This window comes from Geotrypetes seraphini, chromosome 18 (genome assembly GCF_902459505.1).
Source record: "Geotrypetes seraphini chromosome 18, aGeoSer1.1, whole genome shotgun sequence".
NCBI lineage: Eukaryota > Metazoa > Chordata > Amphibia > Gymnophiona > Dermophiidae > Geotrypetes > Geotrypetes seraphini.
This window is the reverse complement of record NC_047101.1, coordinates 13,889,730-13,906,779: the sequence shown is the minus strand read 5'-3', so window position 1 is coordinate 13,906,779 and position 17,050 is coordinate 13,889,730. Positions and strand designations below refer to the sequence as shown.

General features: G+C 43.8%; 1 protein-coding gene across 11 annotated transcripts in view; it reads left to right on the top strand.

The window, feature by feature from the left end:
- COL23A1 (collagen type XXIII alpha 1 chain) overlaps nucleotides 1-17,050 on the top strand; it is a 354,065-nt gene that overhangs the window by 220,627 nt on the left and 116,388 nt on the right. For all 11 annotated transcript variants that reach the window (XM_033927623.1, XM_033927632.1, XM_033927626.1 and 8 more), the window contains exon 3: nucleotides 12,186-12,230. In XM_033927623.1, coding sequence (XP_033783514.1) covers nucleotides 12,186-12,230 — 45 coding nt within the window. The remainder of the gene's footprint in view (nucleotides 1-12,185; nucleotides 12,231-17,050) is intronic.

Below are 17,050 nucleotides of genomic sequence, written 5' to 3'. Positions count from 1 at the left end.
ACAGATGAAGTGACATTGGCACGACGAACAGTTGTTCAACTTCTGTGGTCCTCTCTAGTTAGAACACTGCCTTTTTTGTATGTGCCTTAAAGTCTCATGGACTAAAACTGTGCTCAAGATGTTGGCAAAGATGCAAGAAAAGCATGTGTAACACAGTTACACAATAAAATTATGGTAAATAAAGACCTTCCATCCAATCTGCCCAGCAAGGCAGCCAGATTCTGAGCAGGTTATAGTCTTTCATGATTAAACTCTAGTTGGCAATTTGCCATCATGCCAACCATATATAGGCAGTTAAATATGATGCAGTCTTGGAACAATATACAGTACTCCCCCGATATTCGCGGGGGTTCCGTTCCTGCAAACAGGATGGTTGGATAGGCTGGAGAGAACTTGGACGGCAACTTCAGTATTTGGAACCTAGGACAATACCAGATGGACTTACAGACTATGACCCAGAATATCAAAGAAGAGACAAGTTAATCTAATCATGAATTTTTAATGGTTATAACTAATGGGCAGACTGGATGAACTGTTCAGGTCTTTATCTGCCGTCATTTACTATGTTACATGGCAGAAACCCAAAGAGTATCAACATTCCATAGATGAGATTGTGATGTCATAATGCCTCATTCCAGCCTCAGCAGTGATATCACAATGGCTTGATTAGATGGCAACTTCAGCATTTGGAACCTAAGACAATACCAGGTGGACTTTACAGTCTAAGGCCCAGAAATTTCAAAGAAGAGATAAGTTAATCTAATCATGTATTTTTAATGGGTATAACTAATGGGCAGACTGGATGGACCGTTCCGGTCTTTATCTGCCGTCATTTACTATGCTACATTTCTGGCACCTACCTTTGCCAGAGGTGCGATTCTGTAACTGGCACCATTGCACGATTGATATGCGATCGGCGGCCGCCAACAGCACCGGTTACAGAATCTGGGCCCTAATGCCAACCACAGTGCCCAATTTTGTGAGGTATCTGGCATTGGAATAACAAAGGAGGGCTACGCCAAATGGGTTCAGGTTTAATAGAAGTAGCCTTGACTTTATTATTGGCAAGGGAAGCAAGAAACAGATGGTGACCAGCTGCTGTACATGACGTGTTACTGATGAGAAGAAAGTCAGAGACGGTAAACACAGTGTGTCTACAGCGATTCGGAATCTGCACTTCTGAAATTTGCTGATTCTCACTGTCCTCATCATAGAAGAAGCGCGATAAAGTCCATTTTTATTAAAGATAAAGAGACACAAGCTCTGCTGCTTTGTTGTGCCACTGGGAGTATTTTTTTTTTTTTTTTTAATAGATGCAGTAATTGGATGAACTGCCTTCCTGCAAGCTTTCAGAGAGGAAGGGTAAAGGGCTGAAAAATCCCAGTTGCTTAGCAAGATCATTAGTCGGCATAATTTATACTTAAGGATTAATTCCAATGCATTGTCCTTAAACAAAAGATAAAAAGTGATACCACTTTAGCATAGTTTGACTTCTGATATTAATTATTGTTTATGATCTGTACTGTAACTGAACCACAGGCTAACTGATCTGTTATCCTTGCTTCTAGAAGCTTCTATAATATCTAAGCAGTAAAGTTTTTTGCAGTTAATGCACGGTAATTGCCATAATTAGCATCTGGTATCTGTAAAACTCGTGTGTTAATTGTTGGGGGCATTCGAAGCATCTTCTCTTAAACTAAACTAAACCTTAAGTTTATATACCGCATCCTCTCCGTAGAGATGGAGCTCGGCACGGTTTACAGGAAGTTTAATATAAGGAAGGGAAAACATAATAAGAGTTAGTGATTATAAAGAGGGTAGCGAGATTTACATTTAGGTTTAACAGAGAGAAAAATCCAGAGCACGTCAACTGCAATGTAGAGCATGGTGCATTTAGCTACACTTTATTCATGTGTTATTAACTGCACTGAATTAATTACCTCGTTAAGTTAATATGTAATAACTGCTTCTGCATTATCTATAAAGCACAGTCTCTTTTCATTCTCCACCCATCATCAACCTGTCCTGCATTAGCTGTTAGCATGTGAGAACAACTAATACAGCAAACTGGACCTTAAGAGGTCTTTCACTTATCTCTCTGGCAATGTAACGACAAGAGGGGTGCGAGTGGTCCCCCCCTGCTCTAATCCATATGATATTGGGTTTCAAAATGGTCATCCTGACCTCTAACATTAATCTCACAGTACTACTTCTAGAGGTTATTCTTCCATCTAGGGAGCAACTGCCCTTATATGGAAGGATGACTAGTAGTGATAGTATTGTGAGACTACCACTAGGGGTTAGAAGAGCCATTTTGAAACACATAGCTTTATAGTGCGGGTCCAGAGAGGGAAATTTTCTTCCCTTATGTTGCTAGACTACCAAGAATTCCCCAGGATGAATCCTGGGGGAGGGTGGGTGAGAAGGTCAGACAATGTAGGTGGAGGGGGTGCTTCAAGGGGATTCTGCTTGGAGAGTTGTGCTGGGGGGTGGAAATTGTTTAGGGGTGCTGAAGTACCAGTTGGAATCAGGAGCAGGGTCAGTGCCAGCAGGAGAGTGGGAGGGGAACAATTGCTCTGGAGCCACGATCAGCTTGGTGTCAGGGGATTCCCCGAAAGGTTGAGCAGCAAGGGAAGCCCCGAAGCCACTGGATGCTTTGGGGGAGTCCTGCAGCTTAGTAGATCAGGGTTTCCAGGGAAAGCAGGGCTGCTGGCTTTTATTTTAATGGGCACAGCTGTCCTGCATGTGTTGTGTGCCTCATACAAAACACGTAGGACTGCTACCGACAGGTCCAGACCTGCCATAAATTTTTGCCCCATAAATACCAATGAGCTCCTTGTGGTACCGAGGAGCAATTGCAGCCACAGAGAAGCCTTTTGAACATCGGCAAGAGAGCTTTCTGCAGCAGTAAGACTGCTTTAACAAGTCTTACTGCCATGGAAAGCTTTTGAGCATCTGGGCCTTAGTACCGTAAGGAGTATAATTTAAAGTATAAGCCTTGTTATTGGTGGCTGTGATTGAGACACTCTTTTGCAGTATTCAAAAGTAGATGATCTTTAAGGTACTAAGCCTGACCTCAGTTACATGGTTTTTTGCCATCATTGTCGGCAGCAGTCATGCAGTCTTTGTGTTATGAAGCCCATTGTGAATCCCTTCAAAGGCTGCAAAATTGACTTTTTGGTGGCTTTGATAGATGTTGGTCTTGGGATCTTCTGTGGGTACTTTATCTGGTATGTTTTATGCTTGTGTGAATTTGAAACAGTTTTGAGTTCCAGTGTGTAAGAGTTACTAGTGTGTAAGAAATTCTGTCTAATTTGAATCATACGAGAGTTATTTGGAGGTCAGCTGGAGTTAGTTTGATATATTTAAGGCTATAGCAATACAGACCCTATTGTGTGAGTGTAATGTAATGTAATGTAATTTATTTCTTATATACCGCTACATCCGTTAGGTTCTAAGCGGTTTACAGAAAATATACATTAAGATTAGAAATAAGAAAGGTACTTGAAAAATTCCCTTACTGTCCCGAAGTGGAATGAGTGGAATGGTAATAGTGCTTTGCCCATGAATGCTTGGTGGAATGTTGTATATCTCACTAGAAAGTGTGAGGAAGAGACTACTGCAATTAAAAGGTGGGGCTTCTCAATGTTTAACTAAAGTTGTGCTCCTTTAGATTTGTATTATCAAAATACTAAGGTGTGATTTTGAATGAAATCTCAGCTTATTTATAATATGGGACAATGTAATATGTTTGTCCAACCCGGGTTGTATTGTTTGTTTTCTTTATTAATAAGGTTGAACTTAAAATAAAAAAAAAGAACTATGTTTATGTTTGAGATTCTTTATATATTGCTTTTCTGTGGTACAACCACAATGATTTACATATTGCATACAGGTTCAGTAGATTTTATTCATGTCCATAATGGGTTCACAGCAGTGGCGTACTTAGGGTATGTGGCACCCAGGGCCCATCATTTTTTGACACCCCCCCCATCTATATGAAAAATATGATTTTTAGTACCAATCTACATATCGCACCACAAGAGTGTACCTAGGAAAAGGCTGCATCTTAAACACTGCAGTGAGCACTAGAACACCAACACATACATTGTAAAACTAAACAAGCCAGATCCCGCACAGTCAATTGGTCCTGTAGTCAATGCCAACTGAAAACTATGTCTTTTTCATACACACAGAACAGAGATACACCCTCGCCCAAAATGGAATAATCACAAACTAAAAATAGAAATATGTAGACAAAAGTTAAACTGATCCGCCAAGAAACCAGACCCTGGATACAATGCAACACCACAAAAAACAGTAACACATGTCCTCTAATACAGTGCAAAATATAAAGACAATAGATGTAAATTTGAAAAAACTGATACATAACAATCACCACTTTATAAATTAACAAATAAAAATAAAACAAATAATGAGATATAAAAAAATACAATTTTATTGGACTAATCCCCGTAAGCTCGGTCCCCATCCCCGCAAACCACCTGATTCCATCCACACAAGCCTTGAATTGTTTATATTAAAGTATAAAAAGAAACAATATTCTGTACAATTGTCAATTTATAAATCAGCGTCTTCTCCCCACTCTCTTCCCCATTTCCCTTCAGCATCCTCAGCCCACTCTCTCTCCACTTTCCTTCAGCGCACGCACATAAAAACAAGCAAGTAATTTTATATCATTTTCATTCTATTCATTCATAGAAATTAAAGTCTAGATAATGCCAGTCGCATAACAAAACATGATTTTACAAAAATAATTCCCTGCAGTCAAGCCTGCAAGGATTATTAGATGTCTTTCAGCAGTTCCCCTCCCTCCCTCCCCCTTACCTTTGTGGCCAAGTCAAAATGATCTACCAACAATAAAATTTTAAAAACACAAAGCACGCTGTACGCAGAGAAAATGTTAATTATCATTTATATTCTGCGGGTTTTCAAAGAGGTCAAGGCAGATGACTTTATGCAATGTCACCTCAGTAACAACTATACAAAAATAGACAAATATTCCCCCTCCCTTTTTACTAAACTGCGATAGCGGTTTTTAGCGTAGGGAGCTGCGCTGAATGCCCCACGCTGCTCTCGACGCTCATAGGCTCCCTGCGCTAAAAAACTCTATTGCGGTTTAGTAAAAGGGGGCCATAGTGCAAAATATAGACAGCAGATATAAATTTTCAAAACGGACACATTTTGATCACTAAGTTGAAAATAAAATCATTTTTCCTACTTTTTTGTCTGGTGATTTCATGAGTCTCTGGTCCTTCTTCTGATCCTTCTTCTTTCTCTCTCCCCCTGGCTCCCCTCTTTATTTCTGCCTTTCTTTCTCTCTCCTCCTGGCCCCCCTCTTTCTTTCTGCCTTTCTTTCTCTCCCCCTTGACCCCCCTCTTTATTTCTGCCTTTCTTTCTCTCCCCTTGGTCCCCCTCTTTCTTTCTGCCTTTCTTTCTCTCTCCCCCTGGCCCTCCTCTTTCTTTCTGCCTTTCTTTCTCTCCCCCTTGACCCCCTCTTTATTTCTGCCTTTCTTTCTCTCCCCTTGGTCCCCCTCTTTATTTCTGCCTTTCTTTCTCTCCCCTTGGTCCCCCTCTTTCTTTCTGCCTTTCTTTCTCTCTCCCCCTGGCCCCCCCTCTTTATTTTTTCCTTTCTTTCTCTCTCCCCCTAGCCTGCACAAAGCCATCGTGCCGATTTCTTCACTTCCACGATTCTTTCCCTACCCTCACCCCCAAGCCAGCAGCCGATTTCTCCCTGCTCCTTCCCCGATGTCCTGATGTCCTGAACTTCATCGGGCAGCAGCAGCATTCACAATTCACTGATGTTGCCCGCTTCAGGCCTTCCTCTCTGTCGGGTCCTGTCTTCATGAAAACTGGAAGTAGGCAGGACCCGGCAGAGAACAAGGCCTGAAGCCGGCAACAGCAGCGAATTGTAAACGCTGCTGCTGCCCGAAGAAGGTAATGGAGCACCGAGGCAGTCCGCTTCTCCCCCCTCCCAGCCGAACCCCCGCTGACCCTCCTATCTCCCCCCCCCGTGAACCTTTCCGACCTTCCCAGCGAGAGCAGCAAACCTCCTTCGCGGCTTTCTCCTCCCTCTGCCGCGTTACTGATGACGTCATCAGTGATGCGGCAGAGGGAGGATAAAGCCGACGCTACTGGAGGGAGGTTTGCTGCTTTCGCTGGGAGGGTCAGAAAGGTTCACTTGGGGGGGGGAGAGAGATAGGATGGTCAGCGGGGTTTCGGCTGGGAGAGGGGAGAAGCGGTCTGCCTTGGTGCTCCAAGGCCTGGCGCCATTACCTTTTTCGATAATGGCGCCGATGCTGCTTTCGCTGGGAGGGTAGGAGCGCGATAGGGACCGGGCCAGCTGTGCACCCCCCCCTAAGGCGGCACCCGGGATGGACCTCCCCCTCGCCCCCCTTGGTACGCTACTGCCCTGGGGAAACAGCCTGCAACAAGATCGCGCGATGCCAGAGATCTTTGCCTGCTTCGGCTGTTTCCTCCGCCGCGGTCCCGCCCCTCCTCTGACATCAGAGGAGGGGCAGGACCGTGGCGGAGGAAACAGTCGAAGCAGGCAAAGATCTCTGGCATCGCGATCTTGCTGCAGGCTGTTTCCAGACGCGACACCCGGCGCAGGGGGGGGTAACTGGACCGGACCGGGAGCACCCCCTCAGGGCTTGGTACCCGGGGCGGACCGCCCCCCCGCCCCCCCCCCCTTGGTACGCCACTGGTTCACAGTCTAAGCTTTGTACCTGGGGCAATGAAAGGTTAAGTAGCTTGCCCTGGGGTCATAAGGAGCCGCAGTGGGAATTGAACCTACCCCATCAATTTTCATAGAAAAGAACGACAAAAAGAGAGACATTGTTCCTTTATTGTACTCCCAGTGCCACACCCCCATCTGTAAGTTCCACTGAAACTGAGACTGAACATAACAGCATTCAGACCCAGTACAGCAAAAGGACTTCTAAATGATTTCGTATTGATCTCTATCTAGTGTTCTGAATGATCATGTTTTAACATATCACAGTGCAAAGTTCTGGAAGAAAGTTCCATTCTTTCTTTTTTTTTTTTTTATAATGAATTGAAGACAGCCATTTTATTATACTGTATGTTCAATAGGCTAATGCTTGAGTATTCTAGGAATTGGGTTCTGGGGGTAGGGGTAGGGAATAATTTTAGTTTAAATAGATGACGATGCTGATCCTAATATTTTTTTTTTATTTCTTGTAAAGAATTAGAGGTTATGATTGTTTTAACATTATTTGAGATATAACGAGATGTGATATTTTAATTGTTTTTATGTTATTGAAGATTGTTTTATATTTTATGTTTATTTGATAACTTATGTATGTTTCTTGTCACCCGCTTAGTTTTCAGGCGGGCTATAAGTTGTTTTTTTTTAATAAATAAATTATTATTTTTATATATTAATAGCCACATCTCTAAGGTACTATTTTAAATTTACTGTTCTCATTCCTATTATGCTACTGTTAGTCTATTTGCTAGCATTTTCTTTTTTAAATTTATACTTGTTAGTTTAAAATAATTTTTAAAAATGTTGAAATAGGAATTTAAAATAAATGTTTTGCATTTGGTTTGCAACCAAAGTAAATGTGCCTTCATAAGTGTGAATGTTACCATTAGCAAAGGGACATTCTCTAATACAAATATTAAATGAGATGGAATTGTTGGTGATGGGAATAGATGATAAATGTTTCTGCAGATGATATCTGGTTGATGGCTTTAGAATCTGAAGTTGTAGTCAGCCTGAGTGTAATTTTTGAAATGGAGCTGCATGCATCATTATATGGAACCAGCACAAACAAATGGTTTTTATTGGGTTTCTTCCAGTCTTCCCCCTTCAATTTTTCCACCATTTGACAAACTATGCAGAAAATCAGATTTTAGTTTCATAAATTGAAAACAGCAACCGTTTCGAGTTGCTTAGTTATTTAATGAATGTTAAGTATTGTTTTTCCAGGGTTAAAGAAAACTGCTAACTTTATATTAACTTCTAAGGATGAAAAGAATGAATAAAATCAAGAGTATTTCCATGTATGAATATTAACCTTCTGGAAGGTTTGAGCACAAGCTTCATATCAGACTGGTGCCAAGGGGTCCATATTTCATTTGTAGAGTGAACCAAACATGAGAAGGCCATTTCTATACTGGGTGACCTCATTTATGTGCCCCTTGTGCTCGTTAATTTATAGACTGTTAGCACTTATGTATTTACGTGCATATTTACCCGTGAAAGCATCAGGAGGGTGTCTATGCACTATATTGTAACTGCAGACACAAAAATTTAAATTTACGAGAAGGGGGGCATTCACATGAGCAGGACATGGGCATATTTCTCACTTATGTGGGAAATTTGAATCTGGCTGCATTGTAGGGAAACATATTCCACACTAAAGCTGAACTTGAGGTCACCCAATTCCTGTTTTCGTAAGAGATAGCATTCCTCTGTCCATTCCAGAGCTGTTTTTTCAGCATCGAGGAAGGAGGACAACAGGGCTTCAGCAAACATTGTTTCACACAGAGCACCCAGACACTGCATGCTAGACTTTAGTCATTTACTTTTTATTTTTTAGAAAATATTTGCGTTTCTCGGGATCAGACGAGAAATTTGCCCAGTAGTTTTGGGAAACCTAATCGGCCGGCAGTCGAGACTTGGCTGTGAACAGGCAAATCATTTCTGACCCAGTTCGGGCTTGCGTGCTTGAAGCTGTTGGCTTCTTCCTTGCTCCTTCTGCCCTCCAGTCCTTTAAAAGGATAATTCTACAACAGAGAACCTAGTAGAAGTGCTAGTTGTGCCTATTTTAAACCGATTCTATAAAGAAAAGTAGACGACATTTTTAATTTGTAGAAACTACGGTAACTCAAGTAATAAGTACAAGAATCCTACTGTGAATAAAGTTCAGGTATAAACAAATCTGAAACCAACCAAAATATTGAAATGAGACTGAAAAAGCCTCAGAACCCCACCACCTCCCTGTTTGAATATGGTGGCTACTAGGATGATCAATGGCATAAAAATCCTCCTTCACTATAAATCTAAGGGTGGCTTCATTCAATGCAAAAACAAACTTTAAATAATCTTAATTTTGATATTTTGCTGGAGGATTCAATCACTCCAATGTTGGTCAGTGTTTCGTATTTCCAGCTGCAACGGGGTGTGAAGACAAACAATCCACCCTGTCTTTTAACACGTCGAAAACACAATGTCTGCTCTCCTCAAGTCCAAAACAAAAAATAGGAACTTTGACTATTTCAGCCTTTGTAACCAAAGCGGTGATCAGAACCGTGTAACGGTGAGAAAATCACGAGTCGGGGAATGCTCTCCTGTGAGTGTTTTCAGTCGTCTTTCATTGCACCATCTTCATTTGGTAGAAAGGGGTTGAAATAGACTTCAACAAAATCTCAAGTGTACTTAGTAGTGTAGAACAAGCTCCAAAAAAGTTCTAAATAAAGCTCATAAATAGAGAATGACATGGTGGTTGTTACCCGCGGCTAGCCGCGGGTAACCCGCCAAAACGTTGACCAAAAAAAAAAAGGTCACCGCGAGATCAGGGACAAGGTCATTCACCGCCCCGTGGAGTGGTGAATGGTTAGCATGCGCGGTGAACAAGCGTTTGATCCGGCAGCTCCTTCTCTCCCACTGGCCATGCATCTCCCTCCCTCCCTCCTTTTCCCTTACCTTTTCTTGTTGAAACTGGCAATTTCTATAAGGCTATGAGCTGTATTACAGCCGGAGCCTTGAAGCTGCATCGCGTTGCCTGCTGGAAAAATCTCCTCTGACGCAACTTCCTGTTTCCAGTTGCATCAGAGGAGACTTTTCTAGCAGGCAACCCGACGCGACTTCAAGGCTTCGGCTGCAATACAGCGCATAGCCTTATACAAATTGCCAGTTTCGCCACAAGAGAAGGTAAGAGGGAGGGAGGGAGAGAAGTGCACGGCTGGCCGGCGGGAGGGAGCTGCTGGACCATGTGAAGGGTGCTGGGGGTGGGGGGATGGAGAGGAGAAGACACTGAAGATGGGGACGGGACGGTGAAGGGGACAGCAGAGACGGGGACGGGGCGGTGAAGGGGACGGTGGGGACAGGGCAGTGAGAGGATGGTGGTCCGGGGACGGGGCAGTGACGGGGACAGAAATTTTCTCCGTGTCATTCTCTACTCATAAATTAACAAAAAAGTTTTTTTAACTTAACTGCTCTCCTCAAGTGACAGAAAACGCATTTCAGGTGCGAGCGGTTATACCCAGTGGCATAGTAAGAGGGGACAGGGGTGTTAATCTCCCTGAGTGCCATCTTGGTGGGGGCGCCGGCACCTCTCCTCCTCTCCACCCCCCCACATATCTCGACGTAAGCAACATCTTCCACCTCCTGCTCACACCAGCTTCGGCTCCCTTCTGACATCACTTCCTAGCACTGAGCACTATTCTATAAATGATAATCCAGGTTGAGCAGACAAGACAGAGAGGGAGTCGAAGTACAAACCAACAGTGGTATTTCCTCTCGTTGGTTCTCTAACAAACTGTTCCATGAAACAATCTTGTATAGCCTCCAGGAATTCTGTCTCCCTAGCGCATTTTGAGCTTCCAAGATTCCAGTCTATCCCGGGGTAGTTGAAGTCTCCCATAATAACCGTGTTACCACTTTTGCATTCTCGCTTCTTCTCGGCATCCATTTCTTCATCGATATCTCCGGTTTGCCCGGGTGGACAATAGTATAGGCCCATCTTTATTTCAGGCCCTTTCCATCCCGGTATTTTAACCCATAGCGATTCCAGCTTGTTGGTCATTTCTGCTGTGTCCATTTTTGTCGATTGTATGCTTTCTTTTATGTATAGGGCTATTCCACCTCCTTTCTGTCCTGACCTGGTCCTGGCGATAGAGCTTGTACCCCGGCAGTGCTGTATCCCATTTGTTTTCTTCATTCCACCATGTTTCAGAGACTCCAATGATGTCTATGTCCTCTGCATTGGCCATGGCTTCTAATTCCCCCATTTTGTTTCTTAGGCTCCTTGCATTAGTATATATGCAATTTAGATCCTGGTATTTTCTTGTCTTCATTTCCTTTCCCAGTGCTTCGGTCTTTAGTTTCTTCTCTTTTGTTACAATCCTTCTAACCTCCTCTTCTGGGTTAGTCGACTCCTGTAATTTGTCCATTGTTTCTTCCCAGCCTTTTTTCCCCTCGGTATCTTCACGGGATACCTTCTTCTGAATCGTCGACACTTGGTCAGCTGTTGGCGTTCCCCTTCTTCTTAGTTTAAAGCCTGTTCTATTCCTCTCCTGACGTTGTTTGCTAGAAGTCTTGTTCCTGACGCGTTCAGATGCAGTCCATCTCTCCTGTAGAGCTTGCTCTTGCCCCCTTATTGAATTGCTCTGAAAATGACCCAAAGAGCTCTTGGACAGCACATTATTGTGAAAAAAAATGTAATGTACTCATTCCTTCTTCAAATAATATTCTAAAATAAGATAATAGCGAGCAAAATCTTCAGAAAGCAAAAGTGCTTCTGCAGCCTTTTTCTCTATTATCTCCTTTGTAATTAAAATAAACCCCAAATTGGTCTGAAACGTAAGCTGCCAATTATAGACAACTGTTTTCTTTAGATTTCAAAACTGTGGTCTAGATGTCTCAACCACAAAATGCTTTAGCTTGGAACAAGAGATGACTAATTTTAATTGGGTGATTACAAGTAAATTAACAGAGCAAAACAGAAATCCGAGGATTTATGGATAATAGCAGACAATATCATAAATCAGGATATGTTTTCATCAAGGGATGTTTTATTTGGATATCAAGTTTATTTTATGTGAGCAAGATACTTTGCCTTTGTCAACAGATGTTTTCCAAACTCTTTATCAGATAATTCACACAGGGATCGTTTTTCAAAGTGCTGTTGAGTGAACAAGATCATCTAGTTAATTTTAGCTAGTTGTCCTTAGATGAATTTTCATCTGAACCTAACCAGCTAAATACCTTGAAAACTTAGACTGACTTGGGGTTCCTTGAATACTGGCTTGAGAAACCTAGTTGGCGTGTTGGTTTTTGGTACCGGCAATTATTATGGAATTGCCTTTCTGCCCATTGGGGGTGTCATCTTGAGTACTTTCTTTCTGCAGTATAGCATGCGAGACAGAGAGCATACCAATGAACTAACCAATGTGTTATGTCTTTCTTGTAGGTCCTCAAGGACGAAGAGGAAAAGTGGGGCGACGGGGAGATCCAGGTAAAGCTCACATTTCTTTCATCATTATTATTTTGTTTTTGTTGTGTACTATCCTCACTGGAGGACATATAGGGGGCAGTTCTACAAAAGGTGCTAAAAATTAGTCACCCAAAATCTGTGCACTAACCTAGGACTCTATAATGATGTTTGAGCACCATCATGTAGGCACCAATGGTTATACCATGTAAATATTAGTATATAAATGTTGACACTAAGGCGCACATCATACATTTGGGGCCTAAGTATGTGACCCAGGCACCCTGGAGCCACTGTCCCCCATGAACTCCGCCCCCCCAAATGACAGGAGGGATGCCCACTCCCTCTGGCCACCAGATGCCCCACCCCCACCCCAGAAACTCCTCCGTACCTTATTAAAACATTGGAAGCAGGACATTCACACGGAACTGGGGGGAGGGATGGGGAGATGTGGGAGAAGGGTGGGGATAGGATTTTGTATGTGGAAACATTTGTAATAATTGACTTTTTCTGATTATTTATGGCTGATATACCTCAATTTAAATATCTCTTATAATAAAACCCTAAGCGGCACATGCGCACTCCTACCTGCGTGTTCCGTATGTCCGTGGCAGGCAGGAGAGCGCATGCGCGCTTACAACGGGCCCACACTCGAGCACTGTGGCTGACTCAGGAGCTGCACCTGTTCAATTTATTAAGAGCGGCGGCAGCTCCACAGGTACTGGAGGGGGAGGGACATACCGCTTCTCCTGCACATACCATCAGTGACGCGACAGAGGGACTCAATGGCAGGAGAAAGCCACGAAGTAGCCTGTTTAGCGTGCTGCGGCTGCCAACGCTGGAGGGAGGTTTGTTATTAAGGTCATCTCGCTGGGAGGGTCGCATGGGAGGGAGAGATAGCAGAGTCAGCGGGGGTTGGGCTGGGAGGGGAGAGAAGCGGTCTGCCTCGGGTGCTTCAAGGCCTGGCTTCTTCGGGCAGCAGCAGCATTTACAATTCGCTGCTGTTGCCGGCTTCAGGCCTTCCTCTCTGGCGGGTCCTGCCTACTTCCTGTTTTCATGAAGACAGGACCCGCCAGAGAGGAAGATCTAAAGCCAGCAACAGCAATGAATTGTGAATGCTGCTGCCCCATGACGTTCAAGGAGGAAAGGGAGCAGAGGGGGAGAGAATGGCTTGGAGGGAAGAAGAGATGGCAGGGCATGGAAGGAAGGAGGAAGGTATGCCAGACCAAGGGAAAAAGAAGGGGGAAAGGAAGGAGGAGATGCCATATGGAAGAGAGAGAGGGCAGACAATGGATGGAAAGAGAAGAGAGGGCAGTGAATGGAAGGGGCAAGACAGAGGGTTAACAGTAGATGGAAGGGGTAGAGAGAGGGAGACAGACACTGAATGGAAGTGTGGAGGACAGGGGGAGCAGATGTTAGAAGGAAGTGGAGAGGAGAAAGAAAAAAGGCCACATGCACGATTGAGGGAAGATGATAGAGTTAGAAATAAAGATAGACAGACAGGGGGCCAGGGAGAGACACAGACAGAAACAATGACAGCGTCCAAGGAGAGAGAGACAAATTAAAAAAAACAAACCAGACAGACAGACATCTACTCTAGCACCCGTTAATGTAACGGCTAAAACACTAGTATATATATATATATATATATATATATATATATATATATATATACACACACATTCAAACCTTGGTTTGCAAGTAACGCGGTTTGCAATTGTTTTGCAATACAAGCAAAACACTCGGCAACCTTTTGTCTCACAAACTGAGTGCTGCCCTGATTAACGAGCACTTGCAGCGCCGCTTCAAGGTGATGACTCTTCCGTCCGCCAGCCAGCCTCCCGCACCACTTTGGAGAACCCCCGAGCCCACGTAGCCGAGCGCCGTCCCACATGCCCGTTACGTATAATCACGCACAACGTCGATCATCGCGTGTGGGACGGTGCTTGGGTACATGGGCTCGGGGGGGGGTTCCCCAACGTGGTGCGGAAGGCTGGCCGGTGGACGGAAGAGGCATCTCCTTGAAGCGGCACTGCCTGCAGCTGTACAGGGACCCCGATGGTTGCGCGCGGATGGCCACCTACTGCAGCACCCGGCACCCAACAGGTACACACCCCTGGCCACCTCCTCCCAGTTCCTTACCACCTTTTGGGTTGTGGAACAAATTGTCAGCATTGCCATTTTTTCTTTTGAGGAACTTTGCTTTGATATACGAGTACTTTGGATTACGAGCATGCTTCTGGAACGAATTATGCTCGTAAACCAAGGTACCACTGTATATATATTTGGGATGAGTGCTCTTTTTATATCTATCTATGCTGAATGCCAAATTTTCAGCGCCATACTGCATAAGTTTTCTTTACCTGTCCACCTCTCACCCTGTCCTTGAAGAAAGAGCAGATTTCTTACACATTAGGTTTAGCCTAGCTGCCAAATATTTGTTTTCGTATCATTTGGACATATTTATATATTTGTTTCAGGCACTTAGCACATGTAAACTTGATCCCGTGTTCCCCTAGTGCAGTAGTGCGTACAACTTTGCTCTGCGTGATAACATCTGTCCCTAAGGGTCAGTATGTTGTAACAGCTTCATACAATCCAGATGAAATATATATCTGTGCCAAGAGGTTCAACGTGGTCTTTGCTTGTTCAGTGAGGCCTTTCTCCAGGGACTGCAGATATCGTTGGTTTTAAAGTAGGACTCCTTTGAAACCTTTCATTCTTTACAGAGAAACAAGCTGATTGTAGCTTATGAACGCCCTAATCTGAAGACAATCCTTTAGGAGGAGAACTTTAATTGCCAGAGGGCATTGGAGTTTTTTTCAGAAAGCACAAATCTATGAAAGTCTTACCACTATTAGTTATTTCTATGGCGCTACCAGACGCACGCAGCACAAAGAAGATGAAAACAGTCCCTGTTCGAAGGAGCTTACAATCTAAACAGCCAGGACAGACAAACAGGATGTCATCGATACAGTTAAGGGGAAGAGTTAATCTGCTGGCTGGGTTGAAGGGCAGAGGGGAGTCCAGGACAATCAAGCCATTGTGACATCACTGATGAGGTTGGCTCTTATTGGTGGAATGAGGCATTATGACATCACAATCTCAGCTCTGCTTCCCAAAGACTGAAACTCTTCACACTTACTACTACTAAGAATTATTTCTAAAGCGCTACCAGATGCAAGCAGCGCTGTTCAGAGTCACAAAGAAGACAGTCCCTGCTTGAAAGAGCTTACAATCTAAACAGCCAAGACACACAGGATGTCATGAATACAGTCAAGGGGAACGGTCAATCAACGGGCTGGGTTGGAGTGTAGGAGTAGGGTTAAGGATTGAAAGCTATATCAAAAATGCGGTTTTCAGTCTGCTTTTAAACAGGGGAAGGAGATTGATGGACAAACTTGGATAATTTATTCCAAGCATAAGGGACAGCTAGATGAAAGGAGCGAAGTCTGGAATTGGCAGTGGAGGAGAAAGGTAAAGCTAAGAGCGGCTTATCTGAGGAATGGAGTTCTCTGGGAGGTGAATAAGGAGAGAGAAGCGAGGAGAGATATTGAGGGGCAGCAGAATGAACACACTTGTAGGTCAGCAATAAGATCTTGAACTGTATGCGATGGCAGATAGGGAGCCAGTGAAGTGACTTAAGGAGAGGGGCGACATGAGCGTAGCGAGGTTGGTAGAAGGTGAGTGGTGTAGCAGAGTTTTTGCACAGGTTACAAGGGGGAGAGGCGACACTGCGGGATACCAGTTAGAAGTAGATTGCAGTAATTTAATCGTGAGGTTGCGAGAGCGTGGACAAGTCTTCCATATGTTCTTTTAATAAGCAAGTTAGGGAAAAGACGGGGTCTTTAGAGAATGGTAAGACTGGATGCAGCCAGAAGAACTTAAGAAAAGCCATACTGAGTCACACCAGTGTCTATAGAATAGAACCCAGCATCCTAGAAACATAGAAAGATGATGGCAGAAAAGGGCTATAGCCCATCAAGACTGCCCACTCTACTGGCCCACCCCGTTAAGTCTGAGTGCTAATGACCTAGATCCTTGACTCGACCTCCTTAGGGATCCCACATGGATGTCCCATTTATTCTTAAAGTCAAGTACGCTGGTGGCTTCGATCACCTGCACTGGAAGCTTGTTCCAGTGATCCACCACTCTTTCCGTGAAGAAATACTTTCTGGTGTCACCATTAAATTTCCCTCCTCTGAGTTTGAGCGGTTGCCCTCTTGTGACCGAGGGTCCCTTGAGAAAGAAGATGTCATCCTCCACCTCGACACGTCCTGTGATGTATTTAAATGTCTCAATCATGTCTCCCCTTTCCCTGCGCTCTTCCAGAGTGTAGAGCTGCAATTTGTTTAGTCTTTCTTCGTACGAGAGACCCTTGAGCCCGGAGATCATCCTAGTGGCCATCCGCTGAACCGACTCAGCTCTGAGCACTGTGTCTGCCAGTGGCCAATCTGAGTCACAAGTGACAAAGAGATGTCACAAAGTAGATCTGTTTCTCATTGCTGATATCCAAGAATAAGCAATGGCTTTCCCCAGTCTATCCACAGTCCACAAAACCTAGGAGGGTCCTGCAAAGACCCCTTAAGTCAGCTAGAACCTAGCAGCCCCATATTCTGCCTCACTGGTCAGCTCTATTTTAACTATGCATTGAATGAAAATACATATTTTCTCCTATTTATTTTAAAGATACCACTATATAATCCCCTAGTTCCTGTACTTTTTGAAATAGCAAACAATAGATTTGAGTTTATCAATTCCACTCTGCCCAGGATTTTGTAACCCTCTGAGAATCATTTTCACAAGAGAAAAGCATCCCAAAAAGAATAGCCTTACTGGGTCAG